We start from the raw sequence: 23,398 nt of genomic DNA on the forward strand, positions 1-23,398 counted from the left end.
TCCTGAGTTCAAGCGATCTTCCCAGCTTAGCCTCCCAGAGTGCTAGGATTACAATCACGAGCCACCACACCCAGCTGACATGGCTTCATTTTGTGTTAAATGAAAGCATACTTGAGTTGCCCCCCAATTTTTTTTTCTGATTTATTTTTCTATATACAAGCATCTTTGGAAATATCTCCTCTTTTAGAATTATAGGTTACACTGGAATTCCCATGCCTGTCCTTGTTTGCTCTGACAGATCCTCTCCTAGGCACTCATGGTTGGTTTTTTTGTTTTGTTTTGTTTTGTTTTATTTTTATTTTTATTTTTTTGCAGTTTTTGGCCGGGGCCAGGTCTGAACCCACCACCTCCAATATATAGGGCCGGTCCCCTACTCCTTTGAGCCACAGGCGCCACCCGACATTCATGGTTTTAATTTTTAATAATGCTATAGACCAGCTTAGTCATTTAGCCTAATAGTGTGCCCTATAATAAATTCTTCATTTTATAAGAACTTACTTTTAATTGATGATAATTTCTGATTTGCATCAGTTCTTTGTTTTTGAGTGGAGAAGAATGAGTTTGCCTAACAAAAGGGAACACCAGAGACTGTCTAATTTTTCAGGTCTATTGCACGTCTGGCCAGTATTGACGAGGAGATGCTCCAGAGAGCTGCTCGAGACACCAGGATCATCTTGGACCATGAGAAGGAATGGAAACTAGGCCGGTGCATTTTACGATTCCCTGAGATTCTGCAAAAGATTTTAGATGACTTATTTCTCCATACTCTCTGTGATTATATTTATGAGCTGGCAACTACTTTCACAGAGTTCTATGATAGCTGCTATTGTGTGGAGAAAGATCGACAGACAGGTGAGTGCCTCATTTAGTGGCCACATCGGGGGTGGGGTACCATTAGGGCTTTGAGGGTGGCACCTGTGGCTCAGTGGGTAGGATGCCGGCCCCATATACCAAGGGTGGCGGGTTCGAACCCAGCCCGGGCTAAACTACAACAACAACAAAAATCAGGGCTTTTGAATTGTGTAGGGATGGTTTTCACTATAGTTTTATTTGTGGAAACTCCTTCCTTCCCCTCCTGCCCCAATGATTGCACAGTGAATCATTTAAGCACTTGTGCTTAAAGAGCAGAAATACAATTTTGCCCACCTCGTCTGTTTTTCTACCTTCAGGCACGTAGAACTGAAAGACTCCAAAGAAAACAGTTGTAAGACCACATTTCCAACAAAAGTAGTGTGTCTTTAGGGTCCCAGAATGACTCTTTTGAGTATTCTTGATAATAGAAACTGTTCTTGAAAAATAACTGATAATTTTTCTTACATTAGACTTTCTGTTCTCCTTCATATTACATAATTAATAAAATAGGCTGAATTAATGTATTATAGGGCAAGTAGGCATTTGTGAGGATCATGCTTGAGAACTGAAACTTTATTAGGAAAAAAAAATTATAGTTTTTAGACTTTGAAGCCTAGGAAAGAACTCTGAATTTTATAAAGGTAAGATAGCCAGTTCTAAACATGAAAATCTTGGCTTGGTGCCCATAGCACAGTGGTTACGGGGCTGGCCACATGCACCAAGGGTTGTGGGTTCGAACCTGGCCTGGGCCAGCTAAACAATGACAACTGTAACAACAACAAAAAGATAGCTGGGCGTTGTGGTGGGCACCCATAGTCCCAGCTGCTTGGGAGGCTGAAGCAAGAGAATCTCTTTAAGCCTAAGAGTTTCAGGTTGCTGTGAGCGATGACACCATAGCACTCTACTGAGGGTGACATAGTCACTGTCTCAAAAAAAAAAAAAAAAAATTGCAAAATCTTGTATCTCTTCTCATGATTATCTTTTAAAAACAAATTTCTTCATGCTTAGCACCCGTAGCACAGTGGTTAGTGTGCACTGAGAGTGGCAGGTTCGAACCCAACCCAGGTCTGCTAAACAACGACAGCTGCAACAAAAAAATAGCTGGGGGTTGTGGTAGGCACCTGTATTCCCAGCTGAGGCAAGAGAATCACTTACACCCAAGAGTTAGAGGTTGCTGTGAGCTATGACACCAAGGCACTCTACTGAGGATGACATAGTGAGATTGTCTCAAAAAAAAAAAATCAGAAACAGATTACTTCAACAGAAATGCTTTTTGTTTTGGGGGTTGTCTCTTTTTATAGTTTAAGATAAATGTAGGGCTTTAACTAGAATCATCTTAAGTAAATCACTTCTAAATAAAATGCAGAAGTAAGATTTTTAAATGATTTTCAAAAAGAAAAACTAATAATATCTTTTTTCTTGTCAGGAAAAGTATTGAAGGTGAACATGTGGCGTATGCTGTTGTGTGAAGCAGTAGCTGCTGTCATGGCCAAGGGGTTCGATATCCTGGGAATAAAACCTGTCCAAAGGATGTAATCCTTCAGTTTGAACACTGTTTTTACCAAAGTAGCCACTAGCACTGTTTGCTTTTTTACAATCATGTGGATAAAAAACAAGTAAAGAAAATTTGTCAACTATGTATGCAAAATGTGGTTCTTTATCTTTAATGACTAGAATTCTAAAAAGAAAAAACTTTCATAAATATGCTTGCTGAGCGTTAAACCAGTATGGCTTCATGGAGGCCATGAAGTAACAGGATTTGTGTGTCGCAGAGTTTGTTGACTTGGCAGGGGCCGTGTTTTCATTGAATTTTTTTTTCTGTAGACAGGCTCTCACTGTGCTGCCCGGTTTGCCTTAAACTCCTAGGCTCAAGCAATCCTCTTGCCTCAGCCTCTGGAGTAACTGAGACCACATTTGCCACAGCGCCCAGCTCCTAAATTATAATTACATGAGGAATTCTATTGACTGAGCCCTAGCATAGGCCCCAAGAACTTTACACACCTTTATTGTCCCGTTTATTCCTTAGTTGTTTAACAAACAAAATAAATAACTTAGGCCTGGATTGGTGAGGAAGAAAATCCAGATTCAAATCTATGCATGTCTAACTGTCAAATTTAAGTTCTTAGCATTTTAGCAAAAGAAAACATTGGCAATATAAAAGCCTTGAGTTCAAGATAGGAGATAAGAAAACAGACTCGAAATTTTCCTGATGCTTCAGGTTAATTTTTAGCAGCTCCATGACCATATGTCAATTCTAGCTGCAAGGAGAATATCTAAGCTAAGGAGAAAAATATTGCCATGTTTTACTTAGAACAGTCGAGATTTGTGCCCTTTACTTGTTTTATTGGCTTACTTCATGAAACTGAATTTCTTTTTTTTTTTGCAGTTTTTGACTGGGGCTGGGTTTGAACCCGCCACCTGTGGCATATGGGTCCGGCACCCTACTGCTTTGAGCCACAGGCACTGCCCATGAAACTGGATTTCTTAAGCAAGACAGAAGGTAGAGACTGCTGTTGGCAGCAAAGATGGTTGTAGGGAAAGAGCTCAGCAGCAGTTATTGAGTCAATAGTTAATAGAATCTGCCAACACAAATTAAAAATGAAATGAAAATTTGGGTTCAGTGGCACATAACTGTAGTCCCAGTTACTTGGGAGGCTGACATAGCATGATCACGTTGAGTCCAATAGTTTGAGGCTGTCACTGTCGTCCTACCTGTGAGGATAAAGACAACTGGTTAATATAGATGAAATATACCGTGCTTTATCCAAAGATCTCCAAGCCCCAAAGAACTCAAAGTTTTTCACAAGTTATAATAATATTTATTATTTACAAATAAACTGCTACGTAAAAGCCTGATGCACCCACATTAGATCACCGTTCTCTACAATAAACATAGGGAGGCTAAGCCATTTCCTCTTAATTTTACTAATGGAAAAGATAGTCCATCTAGACTATTGAGTTCATGGGTCAGAATATTTCAGGGCATTTTATAAATTAAAAACAGGATTCAGGGCGGCGCCTATGGCTCAGTGAGTAGGGCGCCGGCCCCATAGACCGAGGGTAGCAGGTTCAAACCCAGCCCCGGCCAAACTGCAACAAAAAAATACCAGGGCATTTTTGCAGGCACCTGTGGTCCCAGCTGCTTGGGAGGCTGAGGCAAGAGAATCGCCTCGGCCCAGGGGTTGGAGGTTGCTGTGAGCTGTGACAGCACAGCACTCTATGAGGGTGACAAAGTGAGACTCTGTCTCTACAAAAAAAAAAAAAAACCGGGATTCAATGAGCTATAGGAGGAAATAATGAAAATCTATGGGAGTATATAACCAAAGGTTATGATTATTTCTTTCTTTTTTTTTAGCGAGAGTCTCACTTTGTCACCCTGCCGTGGGGTCACAGCTCAGAGTAACCTCCAGCCCTTGGGCTTAGGTGATTTTCTTGCCTAAGCCTCCCGAGTAGCTGGGACTACAGGCACCTGCCACAACACCCTGCTGTTTTTTTTTTTTTTTTTTTTTGGTTGTTGCAGTTTGGCCTGGGGCCTGGTTCCAATCCACCATCCTCAGTATATGGGGCCAGTGTCCTACCTACTGAGCCACAGGCACCACTCATGATTAGTTTCTATACTTTTTTTTTTTTTTTTTTTTTGAGACAAGAGTCTCAGGCTCCCTGGGGTAGAATGCTATAGTGTCATCACAGCTCACAGCAACCTGAAGCTCTTGGGCTCAGGGGATCCTCTTGCCTCAGCCTCCCAAGTAGCTGGGACTACAGGCTTCTGCCACAATGTCTGGCTAGTTTTCTATTTTTAATAGAGACAGGTCTCAGTCTTGCTCAGGCTGGGCTTAAACTCCAGTGCTCAAGCAATCCACCCTCCTTGGCCTTCCAGAGTGCTAAGATTACATGCTTGAGCCACCATGACTGGCCAGATTAGTTGCTATACTAACAAATCATCTCTCAACTCCCAGAGACCATTACTATGTATAATTTCATCCCTAGAACATTGTCTTATAATTTATAAAAATATAAATCTCATCCATTAATATAGATAGTATTAAGAAATAATAGAGCTCTGATGAGCCTGGGTATTTTTTTTTTCTTTTTTTTAAGGCTGTGGGAATATTACAAATGATCAGCTTGTTTTTAATGTGCTGTCTTTGGAATAATAAAGCCAGTTTGACTTTAGGTAATCTTTATTTGATCTCAAAGTCTAAGGGCCTTTGTGACCATCAAGTTTGCCTTCATTTGACCTCCAATAGAAGTCAAACCAGTTTTGTAGGTTAATAGAAAAAAAGTCAAGGTGGACAGATGACCATATACGTATAGCATATGTTTATGCTAATAATGACCTTTGTGTGACCCCAAATTTATTGTCTGCCTTCTAAGAAATTAACAATACTTGATTTCATTTGCTCTAAACACCATAGGTTGAAAGATACTATTAATTTTTTGCCACTACTAAGAAGAAAAATTTGATCAATTAAACTGACAGCTTGTAATGTAAGTTAGAATTTTTATTTTACATGTACTGAAGTCTTTTAGACTTTGGTTTTTATCAGATATCACTTCTGTGCGAAGTTAAGGAATATACAACTGAAATTATTTCAGTTGAGATATTCGTAATACTTCAGAATGTCCTACAACTGAAAAGCATTCCATTCTTTTGAAACACTTGTTGGTGCAGAACATCTGTCTTTTCTACACAGTGTCACTCAGTGTCACCAAAAGCATTGACGATATAGCATTTTTACATTCCACTGCTGTTCTCAGGATTACTTTCCAAGAGGTCAGCATCTCTAAATTCTGATGCTCGTATGAAAGCAGAGACAATTATTTTGCAACCATCATCTTATCAGTACTCAGATGTAACACAATTTCAGAGATGTTAAAATACATATCCTAAAATTGATGAAACAATTAGGAAAGTAAAACTGCTAGGAAAAAGTCTGTCCTAGCCCTAGTGCATTGTCCTTACAATATTTAAATTCTCCAAAATTTAAATGTGGAAAATTTAAAATTTTAACTTACAGGGAGCTGTTGGCTGAGGGTTTTGTTTGTTTTATATAAAAGATGGGATCTTTCCCTGTCTCCCAGGCTGGAGGACAGTGACACAATTGGCTCACTGCTGCCTCAAGACTCTGGAGCTTAAGTGATCCTCCCACTTCTAACTTCCAACATTCTGGGATTACAGGGGTGAGCCACCATGCCCAGCCAACAGTTCAACAGTTTCTTAATATGACACAAAAAAACATAAGCAACAAAGGAAAAAATAGATATATTGGGTTTCATCAAAATTTTTAAAATTTGTGGATTAAAAGAATACTACCAAGAAAACAATGCCATACCTGTAATCCCAGCACTCTGGGAGGCCGAAGTGGGTGGATTGCTTGAGCTCACTAGTTCAAGATCAGCTTGAGCAAGAATGAGACCCTGTCTCTAAAAAAAAAAAAAAAATAGCTGGCAGTTTTGGCCGGCGCCTGTAGTCTTAGCTACTCAGGAGGCTAAAGCAAGAGAATCACTTTGAACCCAAGAGTTTGAGGTCTCTGCGAGCTATTGCTGTGGGACTCTACTGAGGGCAAGAAAGTGAGGCTCTGTCCAAAAAAAAAGGAAAAGACAGATCACACAATGGAAGTACAAATCATATATCTGATAGTGGTCTTTTGCCCAGAATATATAAAGATCTGATACAAGTAAGTTAAAAACAAACATACACACAGATAACCCTATTAAAAATCGGCAAAAAGGCTTGGCGCCTGTAGCTCAAAGCGGCTAAGGCGCCAGCCACATACACCAGAGCTGGTGGGTTTGAATCCAGCCCGGGCCCGCCAAACAACAACTACAACCAAAAAATAGCCAGGCACTGTGGCGAGCGCCAGGAGTTGGAGGTTGCTGTGAGCTGTGATGCCATGGCATTCTATCCAGGGTGACAAAAGCATAAGTAACATACGTAAGTAGCCAAAAAACACATGAGAAGATGCTCAGCGTTATTAGTCTTTAGGCAAATGCAAATCGAAACCATAGTGAGATACCTCTTCACACTTACCAGGATAGCTATAATTAAAAACAGTCTGAGGACCAGGTGGGGTGGTTCATGCCTATAATCCTAGCACTCTCGGAGGCTGAGGGGGGTGGATTGTCTGAGCGAGTTCGAGACCAGCCTGAGCAAAAGCAAGACCCTGTCTCTAAGTAGAAAAACTGAGGCAAGAGGATTGCTTGAGCCCAGGAGTTGAAGGTTGCTATGAGCCACAGCAGTCTACCCAGGGCAACAGCTTGAGACTGTCTCAAAATAAATAAATAAATAAATAAATACCATCTCAGGATATAAAATCAATGTTCACAAATCAGTAGCTTTCATATATACTAACAATAGTCAACCTGAGAACAAAATCAAAGACACAATACCCTTTTCAGTAACTTCAAAGAAAATGAAGAAGGTTGGGATATACTTAACAAAGGATGTAAAGGATCTCTACAGAGAGAACTATGAAACCCTGAGAAAAGAAATAGAAGAGGATAGCAAATGGAAGTTCATACTCTGCTCATGGTTGGGAATAGTCAATATCACTAAAATGTAGCCGGCTCCATATGCTGGAGGTGGCGGGTTCAAGCCCAGCCCCGGCCAAAAAAACTGCAAAAAATAAACCCCACACAAGCAATCTACAGATTGAATGCAGTTCCCATTAGAATACCATCATACTTTGAAGAACTTGAGAAAATAGTTCTTTGATTTGCATGGAACAAGAAAAACCCCAAGTAGCCAACACAATTCCATGAAATATAATAAAAAATAGGGAGGCATCAGATTACCAGAGTTCAGGTTATACTACAAGACTATAATAATCAAAACAGCATGGTATTGGCACAAAATAGACATAACATCTATGGAGCAGCACTGAGAACCTAGAGATGAAACCAGTCTCACACCAACATCCAGCCTCATCTCCCCATCTGATCTTCAATAAACCAAACCAAAGCACACACTGGGGGAAAGAATCCCTATTCAATAAATGGTTCTGGGAGAACTGGATAACCACATGTAAAAGACTGAAACTGGGCCCGCATCTCTAACTACTTAGAAAAATTAACTCACACTGCATAAAAGACTTTATTTTTTTGAGACAGAATCTCACTCCAACACCCTGGGTAGAGTATGCTGGTGTCATAGCTCACAGCAACCTCAAACTCTTGGGCTCCAAGTGATCCTCTTGTCTTGGTCTCTGGGACTATAGGCACTCGTCATGACACTGGCTAGTTTTTCTGTTTTTAATAGAGACAGGGTCTCACTCTTGCTCAGTCTGATCTCTAGGAGTCCAGAAAATGTATGGAAGTGCCTTCTGCAGATTGGGTGCAGCCTGTCCTAGCCCACTGCCTCGGAGACCCTTGCTTTGCTCAGATCACACCTGTCTTAGTCCATTTTGTGTTGCTGTAAAGGAATACCTGAGGCTGGGTCACTAGTAAAGAAAAGAGGCTTACTTAGCTCACAGTTCTGCTGGTTGGAAAGTGCATGGTTAGACAACTGCATCTGGTGAAGACTTCAGGCTGTTCCCACCCATGGTGCAGGGGGCAGGGGAGAGAAGGTTATATACAGAGATCACAAAGTAAGAAGGAAGCGGGAGTTGGGGACAAGTGAGGCTCTTTTTAACAATCAGCTCTCCAGGAAACTAACTGAGTGTGAGCTCACTCTCCCCCAAGGGAAGGGCATTTAATCTGTTTATCAGGGATCCACCCACAACCCAAACTCCTCTTGTTAGGCCCCACCTCCAACACCAAACAACCCGTGTCCAAACTGTAGTGCCACCCTTTGTCATGTTACTTGGTTAAGAAGGACAGCCAAGAGCTGAAGAGAACCACCTCTCAATTCAGAGGTGCAGTTTTGTTTCTATTGTCTGTGAGCAGTTTCTATCGTCCACCAGCTGCACACAATTAAGAAACTGAACTAAGAGGGATTGTATTTGTCAAAACAAGAGGCAGGCAACATTTTAATGCTGGAAATCCACATTAGTTTAGCTGCAAATCAAATAAGGCTACATTCAAGAAACTTCAGTTAGATATACTAAAAAAATGCACATTATTTTGTAAAAATTTAACTACTATGTACTCAATATTTTCAAAAAATGAAAACCATCTGTTAATTTTAAAGTTAACTAACCTTTTAATGACTGTTCTGTCTGCTTTTTGTTGGCAAGCACTTTAATATTTGATTGCAGCCTGGAAATCCTCTAGATCAGTGGTCCTCAACCTTCCTAACGCCGCGGCCCTTTAATGGGCCCACAGGTTGAGAACCGCTGCTCTAGATGGGTATCCGTCATTTGTGACTTTCAGGGCATCTTGATTTGGGTTAGGTAGGGGAAGTGGTTTCCCTTGAAGCAGTAGGTTGAAAAGCATTTGAGGGTGGGCATGTTGCCCAAGATGTGAGTATTCTACTGCATTTTTCTATATTTCAGTTGGATCTTTCTTAGCATCAAACAATGACTATAGAATGTCATCTATTGAGAGCTCAATCTATTTCATTTCTAGTTCTTTAGGTACCTGGGTGATAGCAAGTAGGTGAGGCTGAAATGCCAATTTGAGTACGATGTCATGATTTTCAGTGAACCTTTCATTGTATTCTCCAATTAACAGTTCTGTACCAGCTGCATATTCTTCAAATGACTCACATACGCTGCTCATCAGTGACTTTTGCTACTGGAAAAACATCGAAATTCTCTTTTGAAGAACTGTTTTGACAAAAGATAGCTTTTTTTTTTGTAGAGACAGAGTTTCACTTTATGGCCCTTGGTAGAGTGCCATGTCCTCACACAGCTCACAGCAACCTCCAACTCCTGGGCTTAAGCGATTCTCTTGCCTCAGCCTCCCGAGTAGCTGGGACTACAGGCGCCCGCCACAATGCCCAGCTATTTTTTGGTTGCAGTTTGGCCGGGGCCGGGTTTGAACCCGCCACCCTCGGCATATGGGGCCGGCGCCCTACGGACTGAGCCACAGGCGCCGCCCGACAAAAGATAGCTTTTATTGAAATGCTTAGTTTTTTTTCCCACTTATACATAGACTTATTTTTATATTTATTTATTTATTATATATTTATATTTTTTTTGAGACAGAGCCTCAAGCTGTCACCCTGGGTAGAGTGCCTTGGTGTCACAGCTTACAGCAACCTCAAACTCTTTGGCTTAAGCAATTCTCTTGCCTCAGCTTCCCAAGTAGCTGGGACTACAGGTGCCCACTACAATGCCCAGCTATTTTTTTCTTTTCTTTTTTTTTTTTTTTGGCCAGGGCTGGGTTTGAACCCACCACCTCCGGCATATGGGACTGGCGCCCTATCCATTTGAGCCACAGGCGCCGCCCTAAACACTTCTTTTTTTTTTTTTTTTTGGCCGGGGCTGGGTTTGAACCCGCCACCTCCGGCATATAGGACCGGCGCCCTACTCCTTGAGCCACAGGCACTGCCCCCAGCTATTTTTTTCTTTGGTTGCAGTTGTCATTGTTGTTTAGCTGACCTGGGCCGGTTCGAACCTGCCAGGCTGGGCGTATGTGGCCAATGCCCTACCCACTGAGCTATGGGCGCTGCCTACATGACTTAGTTTTAACCTTGCAAAGAAATATTCGAGTTGTTTTGATCTAACACATGAATGTTGTGCTCTAGCCATCTTCTTTCAATAATTCACATTGCTGATTCTGTTCATCGTCAAATTTAACTATTTGTTCTCACAGAAATAAAATTTTGGCTGACACCTGTTCCTGCAAAAACCAATGCATTTTAGAATAATATGGCAAATCCACACTGAATACCTCATTGTTCAATTTTAGCATGTTAAGAAATCAATGATACCATGCTGCATTTACACAAATATAATTAACAATACTTACAACTTATTGCAAAGTCTCACTTGAAAAAGTTTTAACACAGAGATTTTGCTGATGCAAGATATAATAAAAAGAAATGAGAGCATTTGAATCTGTTAATACTTTTTTTAAATCGGTGCAATAAACTCTCCCTGTTTTCCTGTCATGGAAGGTGCACCTTCTATACATGCACACACTAAATTTACCAAATTCAGTCCACCTTCATGACATTTATCTTGAAAGTTGTTGAAGATTGGGCGACGCCTGTGGCTCAAGGAGTAGGGCACCGGTCCCATATGCCAGAGGTGGCGGGTTCAAACCCAGCCCCAGCCAAAAACCACAAAAAAAAAGAAAAAAAGATGAAAGTTGTTGAAGATATCTATTTCCCCTGTTCTATTCACAAGAGTACCCAAATGAGTAACTCTTCATAGCAAAGAAAATCTTCGGTTATCCCAAATGAAGTATAATACCTGGGCCAGGTCAGTAGTATCAGTTGATTCATCCAAAGTGACTAAATAATACATATTTTCCTTTTAGAGTACTACATGAAGTTGTACTAAGTCAAAGGCTAATTCATGCTGCCAATCAGATATGGTGCTCTTTTAAAGAGATAATTGTGGCCGGGCACAGTGGCTCACACCTATAATCCTAGCACTCTGGGCGGACAAGACAGGTGGATTGCCTGAGCTCAGGAGTTCAGACACAAGGCTGAACAACAAGTAGCCGGGCATTGTGATGGGCACCTGTAGTCCCAGCTACTCAGGAAGCTGAGGCAAGCGGATCACTTGAGCCCAAGAGTTTGAGGTTGCTGTGAGTTGTGACACCACAGCACTCTACTCAGCGCAACAGAGTAAGACTGTCTGGAAAAAAATAAAAGCCCCACATAACGTGTAACACCAAGAGCGAGTCCTAACTATGACGTGTCAATGTAGGTTCATCCATTGTAACAAATGCACCACTCCAGAGGGAAGTGTGGACGATGGGAGAGACTGTAAGGTGTGAAGGCAGAGGGCATCTGCAAATTCTCTGTACTTTCTACTCATTTTTGCTATGAACCTAAAATTGCTCTAAAATCCAAAGTGCATTAAAATGTAATTTAAAATAAAAAGGAAAGGCATGAGAGCTCTCTGCTAATGCTGATTTCCTTGAGCCTCTAGACCAGCATACTCTCCTTTGTTTTGTTTAAAGAATTTCTCAAGTATCAAAGATAAACTCAGAAGAGAGTCTGAGTCAACTATTCAAGAAGATCCCAACTCTCAGTGTTAAAAGGGGTTCTTTTCTTCTTCTTTTTTCCAAAACAAATATTTAGTTGCCTCTTGATTGGAAAAGCAGAGCCTTGGTTCAGCACTCTTAGCTCAGTGAGGTGGGCACTGGCCACAAACACCAAGGCTTGTGGGTTCGATCTTAGCCCGGGCCTGCTAAACAATGACAACTGCAATCAAAAAATAGCCAGGTGTTGTCACAGGTGCCTGTAGTCCCAGCTACCCAGGAGGCTGAGGCAGGAGAATCGCTCAAGCCCAAGAGTTTGAGGTGGCTGTGAGCTGTGACGCTACGGCGCTCTACCGAGAGCAACATAGTGAGACTCTATCTCAAAAAAAGAAAAAGGAAAAGAAAAGCAGCGCCTCAGCTTTTTGACCTGATTAAGCTTAAGTAGGTATTTCCTGTCTAGCCCACTGCCCTGGATAATGCATTAGAGAGAAAAAAAATGGAACATGTAGTTTTTTGAAGCTGGAATGTAAATTATTATTATTATTTTTTACCTTCCTTACATTCCCTCCATTTCCATGGAGACCCAAATTGTTTTAATCAAAATTAGGTTCAGACCATGCATAGTGACTGTCACCTATAATTCTTTTTTTTATTTGTAGAGACAGAGTCTCACTTTCTGGCCCTCAGTAGAGTGCCGTGGTCTCACACAGCTCACAGCAACCTCCTACTGCTGGGCTTAAGCGATTCTCTTGCCTCAGCCTCCCGAGCAGCTGGGAAAAGAGAGAGAGGTATTGTTTTGTTTGTTTGTTTGTTTGTTTGTTTGTTTTGTGGTTTTTGGCTGGGGCTGGGTTTGAACCCGCCACCTCCGACATATGGGACCGGTGCCCTACTCCTTGAGCCACAGGCACCGCCCATGTCACCTATAATTCTAACACGTATGGGGGCCAAAGCAGGATAGCTTGAAGCCAGGAGTTTGAGACCAACCTGAGCAAAGCAAGACCCAGTTTCTACAAAAAGTAGAAAAATTACCTAGGTATGGCGGCATGTAGTTGTAGTCCTAACTACTCAATGACTGAAGCCTGAGGATCCACTTTAGCACGGGAGTTGGAGCGTCAGTGAGCTATGGTGAGGCCACAATACTCCGGCCCCAGCTACAGAGGGAGACTGTCTCAACAAAACAAACCAAACAGGACAAAACCAAACTAGCATCAGAGTAACCTGGCTTATTGTACCCTCAATGAATCCCCAACAATAAAAAAAAAAATTAAATTAAATTAAAAAAAAAAACAAAAAAAACCAAACTAGCAAGGCATGGCAGTTCCTGCTTGTCATTCCATCCTTAAAGTAGAGGAGGCAGGAAGATGACAGGTCACTTGAGTCCAGAAGTTTGAGGTTGCAGTAAGTTGTGGATCTCAACACCGCACTCTAGCCAGGGTGACAGAGCAAGACTATCTCCAAAAAACAAACAAACAAACAAACAAAAAACCCCAACTAAACAAACAGACAAAAAGTTCAGATCTAATAGTGTAGTTTTTCTTTTAAAAAGTCTTTGTTTTTGTTTCTTGGTCTGCCTCCCAGTGCCCCTGCCCCCAGCTCTGTACCCCTGAGGCAACAGGCCATCATCTGCGTCCCCAGGAGCCATCAGTGTTGTCCTTCTGCAGGGGCAGCCATCCAGGTCACCCATTACTCCTTCACCCAAGCTTTCACCTTTGCCTCCAAGGATACAGACAAGCAGTTCTTCCTGGGAGGCGTGGACAGGTGCACGCAGTTCTGGTGGTGTTTTGTGGACAGCTTGGCCTGGACGGTGGTGGGGCAGCTGGCCCACCTCCCTCTGCTTGGTCTACCCAGTGGATTTCACCAGCAAGCTCCTAGGAAATCAGGCCAAGGAGGCGTTCAAAGGCTGGAAGACTATTGGGTGAGATTCCCTAGGTCTGATGGCCCTGGGGCTACATCAGGGCTGCAGTATCTTGATGCAGGGCATCAGTGTCTACCGGGCACCCTATTTCCGGTGTGTGCAACACAGCCAAAGGCCAGCTCCCACCCTAAGAACACCACATCGCTGTGCGCTAGACAACAGCCCAGACCGAGACACAGTGGCCAGCGTGTTGTCCCACCCTCCACCCTGACCCTGGGGGTTTCGGCCCACATTACCAAATGTCTTCTAGTGAGATAGTACCCTTCCCCAGTCCCAGATCACTGGATAAAAATTCCCATGTCTGCTTGGTGCTCAGTGAGTAGGGCGTCCGCCATATACACCAAGGCTAGTGGGTTCAAGGTTGGCCCCAGCCTTCTAAAACAACAATGATTAACTGCAACCAAAAAATACAGGGACTGTGGCAGGCGCCTGTAGTCCCAGCTACTTAGGAGGCTGAGGCAAGAGAATCACTGAAGCCCAAGAGTTTGAGGTTGCTGTGAGCTCTACTGAGGTCGACATAGTGAAACTGTCTCAAAAGAAAAAATGAAAAAGAAAATTCCCATGTCTCTACACTGTTTCCAACACTGGTTCTTCGTAAGTTTGTCAGATTTGGTAATGCAAGGTTAATACTAGGAACATTAATCGGTCTACAAATTATTGCATCCTAACTCTGTGTGTAAGAGAAGTGTACATCCTTATTATGAAAAAGTTCACAAAACCCCCAGCTAACCACTGCTTTTTGCCGTGGAAGTTTTTTAATTAATTTATTTATTTTTAGAATATAAAAGTATAAGTTTAGGCAACAAATGTGGCTCAAAGGAGCAGGTGAGTGGGTTTGGTGAGTGGGTTTGAGTTGGTGGGTTCAAACCCGGCCCTGGCCAAAAACTGCAAAAAAAAAAAAAAAAAAAGTATAAGTTTATTTTATATTAGCGAAAGGGAAAAGAATGGGAAGGAGAAAGTGAGAAGAAAGCAGAGAGCAGGGCTATTTTTTTTTTTTTTTTGAGACAGAGTCTCACTATGCCATTCTCAGTAGAGTGCCATGGCATCACAACTCACAGCAACCTCAAACTCTTGGGCTTAAGCGAATCTCTTGCCTCAGCCTCCCAAGTAGCTGGACTATAGACACCCGCCACAATGGTGGCTATTTTTGTTGTTGTTGTTGCAGTTGTAGTTGTTTAGTTGGCACGGGCTGGGTTCAAACCTGCCAGCTTTGATGTATGTGGCTGGCGCCGTAACCACTGTGCTACAGGCACCGAGCCTTGCTGTGGAAGTTTACATAATTTCTCCTTACCTTAACCTTATCTTCCAGCTGTGAGAATAATAGGTATTACAGACTTGATTGTGTCTTCTTCCTCCCAATATATATGTTGAAGCCCTAAGATTCTGCATGACTGTATTTAGAGATGGGTCCTTTAAGGAAGTAATTAAGGTTAAATGAGGTCATAAGGGTGGGGCCCTGGCCCAAAAGTATTGGAGTCACTAGAAGAAGAGGAAGAGACAGTAGATATCTCTCTCCCCCACTCCCATACGTACATGGACAAAAGCCGTATGAGGACATTGCAAGAAGGCAGCTGTGTAGAAGCCAAGGAGACGACCTCAGCAGAAACAACTGACCTCTAACTTGTAATCTTCAGAACTATGAAAAAATACATTCCTGTTTAAGCTACCTGGTCATGGCAGCCTGAGCAGACTGATCCAGTGAGGATAGACAATGTAACATTTGGCTTACAGGCAGAATGCGTGAGGTTGGGTGTATATTTATTTATTATTATTATAATTATTATTATTATTAAATCATAGCTGTGTACATTAATGCGATCATGGGACACCATACACTGGTTTTATAGACCATTTGACATATTTTCATCACACTGGTTAACATAGCCTTCCTGGCATTTTCTTAGTTATTGTTTAAGACATTTATATTCTACATTTATTAAGTTTCACATGTACACTTGTAAGATGCACCATAGGTGTAATCCCACCAATCACCCTCCCTCTGCCCATCTTCCTCCCTCCCCCCACTTCCCCATGTTCTAAGGTTATAACTGGGTTATAGCTTTCACATGAAAGCCATAAATTAGTTTCATAATAGGGCTGAGTATATTGGATACTTTTTCCTCCATTCTTGAGATACTTTACTAAGAAGAATATGTTCCAGCTCCATCCATGTAAACATGAAAGAGGTAAAGTCTCCATCTTTCTTTAAGGCTGCATAATATTCCATGGTGTATGTATACCACAATTTATTAATCCATTCGTGGATTGATGGGCACTTGGGCTTTTTCCAAGACTTAGCAATTATGAATTGGGCTGCAATGAGCACTCTGGTACAAATATCTTTGTTAAAATGTGATTTTTGGTCTTCTGGGTATATACCTAGGAGAGGAATTATATAATTGAATGGCAGATCTATTTTTAGATCTCTAAGTGTTCTCCAAACATCTTTCCAAAAGGAATGTATTAATTTGCATTCCCACCAGCAGTATAGAAGTGATCTCTTTTCTCCACATCCACGCCAACATCTCTGGTCTTGGGTTTTTGTGATATGGGCTAATCTTACAGGGGTTAGATGATATCTCAGAGTAGTTTTGATTTGCATTTCTCTGATGATTAAGGATGATGAGCACTTTTTTCACGTCTGTAGGCCGTGCGCCTGTCTTCTTCAGAGAAGTTTCTCTTCAAGTCCCTTGCCCAGCCTGCGATGGGATCACTCGTTCTGTTCTTGCTTATACGTTTGAGTTCTCTGTGGATTCTGGTTATTAAACCTTTGTCGGAGACATAACCTGCGAATATCTTCTCCCATTCTGAGGGCTGTCTGCTTGCTTTACTTACTATGTTCTTGGCTGTGCAGAATCATTTTAGTTTGATCAGGTCCCAGTAGTGTATTTTTGTAGCTGCTTCAATTGCCCGGGGGGTCCTCCTCATAAAATACTCGCCCAGACCAATTTCTTTAAGTGTTTTCCCTACACTCTCTTCTAGTATTTTTATAGTTTCATGTCTCAAGTTTAAATCTTTTATCCAGTGAGAGTCTATCTTAGTTAATGGTGAAAGGTGTGGGTCCAGTTTCAGTCTTCTATAGGTCGCCAGCCAGTTCACCCAGCACCATTTGTTAAATAGGGAATCTTTTCCCCATTGAATGTTTTTAATTGGCTTGTCAAAGATCAAATAATGGTAAGTAGCTGGATTCATCTCTTGATTCTCTACTCTGTTCCATACATCTACCTCTCTGTTTTTGTGCCAGTACCATTCTGTTTTGATCACTATTGATTTATAGTATAGTCTGAGGTCCAGTAGCGTGATTCCTCCTGCTGTGTTTTTATTTCTGAGTAATGTCTTGGCTATTTGAGTTTTTTTCTGATTCCATATAAAATGAAGTATTAGTTTTTTAAGATCTTTAAAGTATGACAGTGGAGCTTTAATAGGGATTGCATTAAAATTGTATATTGCTTTGGGTAATATGGGCATTTTAACAATGTTGATTATTCCCAGCTATGAGCATGGTATGTTTTTCCATTTGTTAACATTTTCAGCATCTTACAAGGGTATATGTGAAAGTTAGTAAATGTGGAGTGTAAATGTCTTAGCATAATAACTAAGAAAATGCCAAGAAGGCTATGTTAACCAATATGATGAAAATGTGTCAAACGGTCTATGAAACCAGGGTATGGTGCCCCATGATCACATTAATGTACACAGCTATGATTTAATAAAATAAAAAAACATTTTCAGCTATTTCTTTTCTTAGAGTTTCGTAGATCTCTTTATAGAGATATTTCACATCCTTTGTAGATAAACTCGCAAATATTTCATCTTCTTTGGCACTGTGAATGGGATAGAGTCCTTAACTATTTTTTTAGCTTGACTATTATTAGTATATATAAAGGCTAACGATTTATGAATGTTGATTTTGTAACATGAGATGCTGCTGTATTCCTTGATCGCTTCTAAGAGTTTTGTAGTAGCATCCCTGGTGTTTTCCAGATATACAATCATATCATCTGCGAAGAGCGAATGTTTGATCTCTTCTGACCCTATATGGATACCCTTGATCGCCTTTTCTTCCCTAATTGTGGTGGCTAAAACTTCCATTACAATGTTAATGAGCAGTGGAAACAATGGGCAACCTTGTCTGGTTTCTGATCTGAGTGGAAATGATTTCAATTTAACTCCATTCAATACGATATTAGCTGTGGGTTTGCTATAGATGGCCTCTATGAGTTTAAGAAATGTCCCTTCTATACGAATTTTCTTAAGTGTTCTGATCATGAAAGGATGCTGGATATTATCAAACGACTTTTCTGCATCAATTGAGAGAATCATATGGTCTTTGTTTTATAATTTGTTTATGTGCTGAATTATATTTATAGATTTACATATATTGAACCAGCCTTGAGACCCTGGGATAAAACCGACTTGATCATGATGTATAATGTGTTTGATGTGTTGCTGGATTCTGTTTGTTAGGATCTTGTCAAATATTTTTGCATCTATATTCATTAGTGATATTGGTCTATAATTTTCTTTTCTTGTTGGGTCTTTTCCTAGTTTGGGGATCAGGGTGATGTTTGCTTCATAGAACGTGTTAGGTAGTCTTCCTTCTTTTTCTACATTTTGGAACAGGTTGAGTAATACAGGTACTAGTTCCTTCTTAAAAGTTTGGTAGAATTCTGACGTGAAGCCATCCGGTCCTGGGCTTTTCTTTTTATGGAGACTTTGTATGGTTGATGCTATTTCAGAACTTAAAATAGGCTGGTCAAAATTTCCACTTGATTCTGGCTAAGTCTTGGAAGGTGATGTGCTTCCAAGTATTGGTCAATTTCCTTCAGATTTTCATATTTCTGAGAATAAAGTTTCTTTATGTAATTATGTGCTGAATTATATTTATAGATTTACGTATATTGAACCAGCCTTGAGACCCTGGGATAAAACCGACTTGGTCATGATGTATAATTTGTTTGATGTGTTGCTGGATTCTGTTTGTTAGGATCTTGTCAAATATTTTTGCATTAATATTGTAATAAATATTACATAACTGTAATATTAAGGATTTTTTGAATTTCTGAGGAGTCTGTTGTTATTTCATCTTTGTCATTTCTGATTGACGAAATTAGAGATTTTACTCTTTTTTTCCTGGTTAGGTTAGCCAAAGGTTTATCTATTTTATTGACCTTTTAAAAAAACCAACTTTTGGATTTATTGATCTGTTGTACAATTCTTTTGTTTTTGATTTCATTTAATTCTGCTCTAATTTTTCTTCTACTGGGTTTGGGGTTGGAATGTTCTTCCTTTTCCAGTTGCTTGAGATGTCCCATTAAGTTGTTAGCTTCCTCTCTTTCCGTTCTCTTGAGGAAGGCTTGCAGTGCTATAATTTCCCTCTTAGAACTGCCTTTGTGGTATCCCAGAGGTTCTGATAATTCATGACTTCCTTGTCATTTTGTTACAAAAATTTGGCAATTTTCTTCTTAATCTCATTTATGACCCAGCTATCATTCAGCATAAGGTTATTTTTTGTATGAGTATGCAGATTCCTGTTGTTACTGAGTTTGACTTTTATTCCATGGTGGTCTGAGAAGATGCAAGGAATAATTTCTATTCCTTTAAATTTACTGAGGTTAGACTTGTGACTTAAGATGTGATTGATTTTGGAATATGTTCCGTGGGCTGATGAGAAGTATGTGTATTCAGTTTTGTTGGGATGAAATGTTCTGTAGATGTCTGCTAAATCCAAATGTTGGATGGTTAGGTTTAAATCCAAGATTTCTTTGCTCAGCTTCTTCTTGGAGGATCTATCCAACACTGCCAAAGGAGTGTTGAAATCTCTGACTATTATGGAGCTGGAGGAAATCAAGTTGCTCATGTCTGTTAGAGTTTCTCTTACAAATTGAGGTGCATTCCGGTTGGGTGCATAAATATTAATAATTGAAATCTCATCATATTGAGTATTACCCTTAACAAATATGAAGTGACCATTCTTATCCTTCCTTACTTCTGTTGGTTTAAAGCCTATTGTATCTACAAATAGAATTGCAACACCTGCTTTTTTCTGATTACCATTTGCCTGAAATATGGACGACCATCCTTTCACCCTGAGTCTATATTTATCTTTTAAGGTAAGATGTGACTCTTTTATGCAGCAAATATCTGGCCTGAGTTTTTGTATCCAGTCAGCCAACCTATGCCTCTTTAGAGGACAGTTTAAGCCGTTCACATTAATGGAGAATATAGATAAGTCTGGTAAAATTTGGGGTATCAAGTTTTTCAAAAGTCCAGTGGACATTTTTAATCCTTTCACCACTGTGGAAGTTGGAGTTTGATCATAAGTTTCTGAGTGAGTTTACTTTTGTTGTAGAGGATTGGGCTGGTCATTATGGAGGATAGTTCTGAGAATATCCTGAAGAGCTGTTTTGGTTATGGCAAATTTCTTCAACATGTGAATGTCATTAAAATATTTAATTTCTCCATCATAAATGCAACTCAGTTTAGCTGGATACAGGATCTGGGGTTGAAATTTATTTTATTTTAGGAGGTTAAAAGTCAGTGACCACCCTCTTCTGGCTTGAAACGTTTCAGCAGAGAGATCTGCAGTCATTCTAATATTCTTCCCTTTGTAATGGTTTTCTTATGTCTGGCTACTTTCAGAATTTTCTCCTTCATATTAACTTTAGTGAAGTTAATTATGATGTGCCTGGGGGATGTCGTGTTCGGGTTGAGTCATGCTGGGGTTCTGAATCTGTCTGCTATCTGAATTTCAGAATCTCTTGGCATGTCTGGAAAATTCTCTTTCATAATTTCATGGAGAAGGGCCTCTGTGCCTTGCGAAGCCACTTCATTGCTTTCAGGGATTCCAATGAGGCAGATATTAGCTTTCTTCGAATTATCCCAGAGCTCTCTGAGAGAATGATCTGTTTTTTCTCTCCATTTCTCTTTCTCTTTGAGAGTGTGGGAGTGTTCAAATGCCTTGTCTTCAATGTCAGAAATCCTTTCTTCTGCTTGCTCCACTCTGTTACTGAGGGATTCTACTGTATTTTTCAGATCTTTGAGGACTGCAAATTCTTGCTTCAATGTGTCAAAATCTTTGCTGGTTTTGTCTTTAAATTTGGTGAATTCTTGAGACAACTTTTGAATTTCTCCTCGAATTTCTAATTCCAACTTTTGAATTGCTTCTTGAATTCCTAATTCCAAATTTTCCTGCATTCTATTAATTTTGTTTGCAATCCAAATTCTGAATTGATTTCTGACATCTTGGCTACCTGTTTATGAATGGGATCTTCAGTTACATCCACCATATCTTTCCTTGGGTGGGGGGGTTGATCTACTCTGGTTATTCATGTTACCAGAGGTTTTCTGCTGATTCTACCTCATGATTATTTTACATCGTTTGACTTTTCCCCTGGAGCTTTGCCGAGGACTTGTACAGTGCTATGGCCTGAGAAACTGGGGCCTGTTTGGTGTGGTGGGGCTAAGTGGCTTGTTGAAACAGTTACTCTGGGTTGAAGTCTCAGCTATGGAGAAATACCAGCAATTACGGCACCCCGCCCACCACAGGCAAGAATTGGAAAAGGAAAATCAAACCTTCCTTCAACCACACACTCAGGGCACCACTTGGATAGTCCTCGGGCAATTGGCTCACTTCAAAAGGTCCAAATAAATTGTCTCAGTCAGCATCTGTCTCAGGTGGAAGAGTTTAAAAGGTCTCTGGCAACTGGATTGCAGGGGCCTGCTGACAACTCAAATATGACTTGCTCCGGTGCTCCATGAGGTCAGGAGGACCCACCCAGCAAATAGATTAGTCTGGGAGGGTCTATGCCTCCTTCCCCACCTTGTACCTCTGTCATACTCAGTCACTGATAATCCCGCAGGGCTGTGACCCAGTTGCATCCAATGAGGAGATACTCCAGGGGTTTGCACCTGCCTGAATCACAAGGAAATCTATGTGTCCTCAGCCAGGCTGCTGCTCTCTGCCTCTATCCAGCAGGGTGAGGTGAAGCCTGACAACCTCGGTGCTTGATGGAGGCTGGGGGGTGTTAACTCTGTTCCAGCCCCGCCCCTGATTGATGTTCCTGACCGAACAGAACATCTTTGCAGAATTTGTTTCTGTTCTGGCTAAATTCCCTTGCAGAAGAGAAGCTGTTTTGATTTCACAGAACCTGCACCTCAGGCCCTGTCTTTGCTGCTGCAGATATCTATTCACAGCACGGTTAGCTGTCAGTTCTAGCCTCCTGCCCTCCTTAGTCTAGGCTGATGATCCCCTGGGGGCCAGGTGCGTCTTAGGCTCAGTAAAGCGGTCCTCTGGGTCAGCCCTGCCCTGAGAGTTAGCCGGCACTGCACGTGAGTTTTCTAGTCCCCGTACTCCATCCAGGCCGGTACCACCTCAGGCAAACCCTTTACTCACTGGGCCTGTGTTTCCGTCCCAGATCTGTTCCACTGGTGGTTGCCAACTGAGAAGATGCCCGGCCTCCTCTGGTTGCCCAGAGAGACAGGGGGTGAGCCCTATTGTTGCCAAAAATGGCTGCTGCTCTGTGCCTCAGGACACCACTGCTCTGGTGTGGTTCCCTCTCAGCCAACCGTCCTCTCCTCACTCCCATGCCACAGAATCAGCACTGACCAGCTACAGTCCAGGCCCTGTCCACACCCCTCTAGAAATCACCCAGAATCTGGGGAACAGGCCTCTAGACCTTGGAGTGAGAGTGGAGGGGAGTGCTGGAAGCTCAGAATTGCAGGTAGAGAATATATACAGTTTTACACAGTTTTATGCCTGGCAGGAGAGTGCCATGGCACCCTAGTAGGGGAAGTAGGTCCAGTTTTTAGAGGGTGTCTCCCGTGGAGTATAATGGGAGGACTTTTGAACTCTGCTTGTTTGTTTATGGGATACTCTGAGCCATTCTCATGTGGGGGGACTCCCGTCTGCTTGGTGATGGATTTTGTACCTTTTTTTTGTATCCTTGGGGTTGCAGCTTGCCTCAGCACGTTTGATATGTGTTTTCAACCTTCTCTCTTGGTGCAGCTCTAATCCGCCAGGTTACTTGCTAAATTTCTGTCCTTTAACTCTCCTTCTGGATGGGAGCCTCTGTGGGAAGCTGGCTTCAGTCAGCCATCTTGTCTCTGCCTCCCTCGGGTGCATATATAAACCCTGGTTTCACCAGTTATTAGATGCATGACCTTGGACATGTTAATTAATTTCTTTTTGTCTAATCGGAAAGTATGAGAAAATATATACGAAGCTGTCTGGAAAGTATACAGCCATTAATTAATGCTATTTTCCACATTACCTGGCTATATATTTTCCAGAAAGCCATGTGTGTGTGTATGGTTCATATATACGCAGTGTTCAAAAATGGTAGTCACTACTATTACTACTACAACAAATAATTGAGATGACTCTGTGTAAACACACAACAAATGTTAGTTACCACTTACAAGCTGTGTAATTTAGCTTAGAAAAGTCACTTCCATTTCTCAGATCATTAAGTTCCCCATCTGTTCAATGAGAGTAATGATATCCACTTCCCAGGATTACTGTGACAATTGCAGGAAATGAAGCATTTAGGAAGGAACACAGAAGGAAGTTTTTTTCCCTTAGTAATATTTTGG

At 41.3% G+C, this 23,398-nt stretch overlaps 1 protein-coding gene across 1 annotated transcript in view; it reads left to right on the forward strand.

Annotated features, from left to right (window-relative positions):
- RARS1 (arginyl-tRNA synthetase 1) overlaps positions 1-2,487 on the forward strand; it is a 38,638-nt gene extending 36,151 nt beyond the window's left edge. The window contains exons 14-15 of the mRNA XM_053567491.1: positions 605-852; positions 2,279-2,487. Coding sequence (XP_053423466.1) covers positions 605-852; positions 2,279-2,388 — 358 coding nt within the window. The 3' untranslated portion in view covers positions 2,389-2,487. The remainder of the gene's footprint in view (positions 1-604; positions 853-2,278) is intronic.
- The last annotated feature ends 20,911 nt before the right edge of the window (positions 2,488-23,398 follow it).

The sequence above is a fragment of the Nycticebus coucang genome, chromosome 17 (genome assembly GCF_027406575.1).
Source record: "Nycticebus coucang isolate mNycCou1 chromosome 17, mNycCou1.pri, whole genome shotgun sequence".
Lineage (NCBI taxonomy): Eukaryota > Metazoa > Chordata > Mammalia > Primates > Lorisidae > Nycticebus > Nycticebus coucang.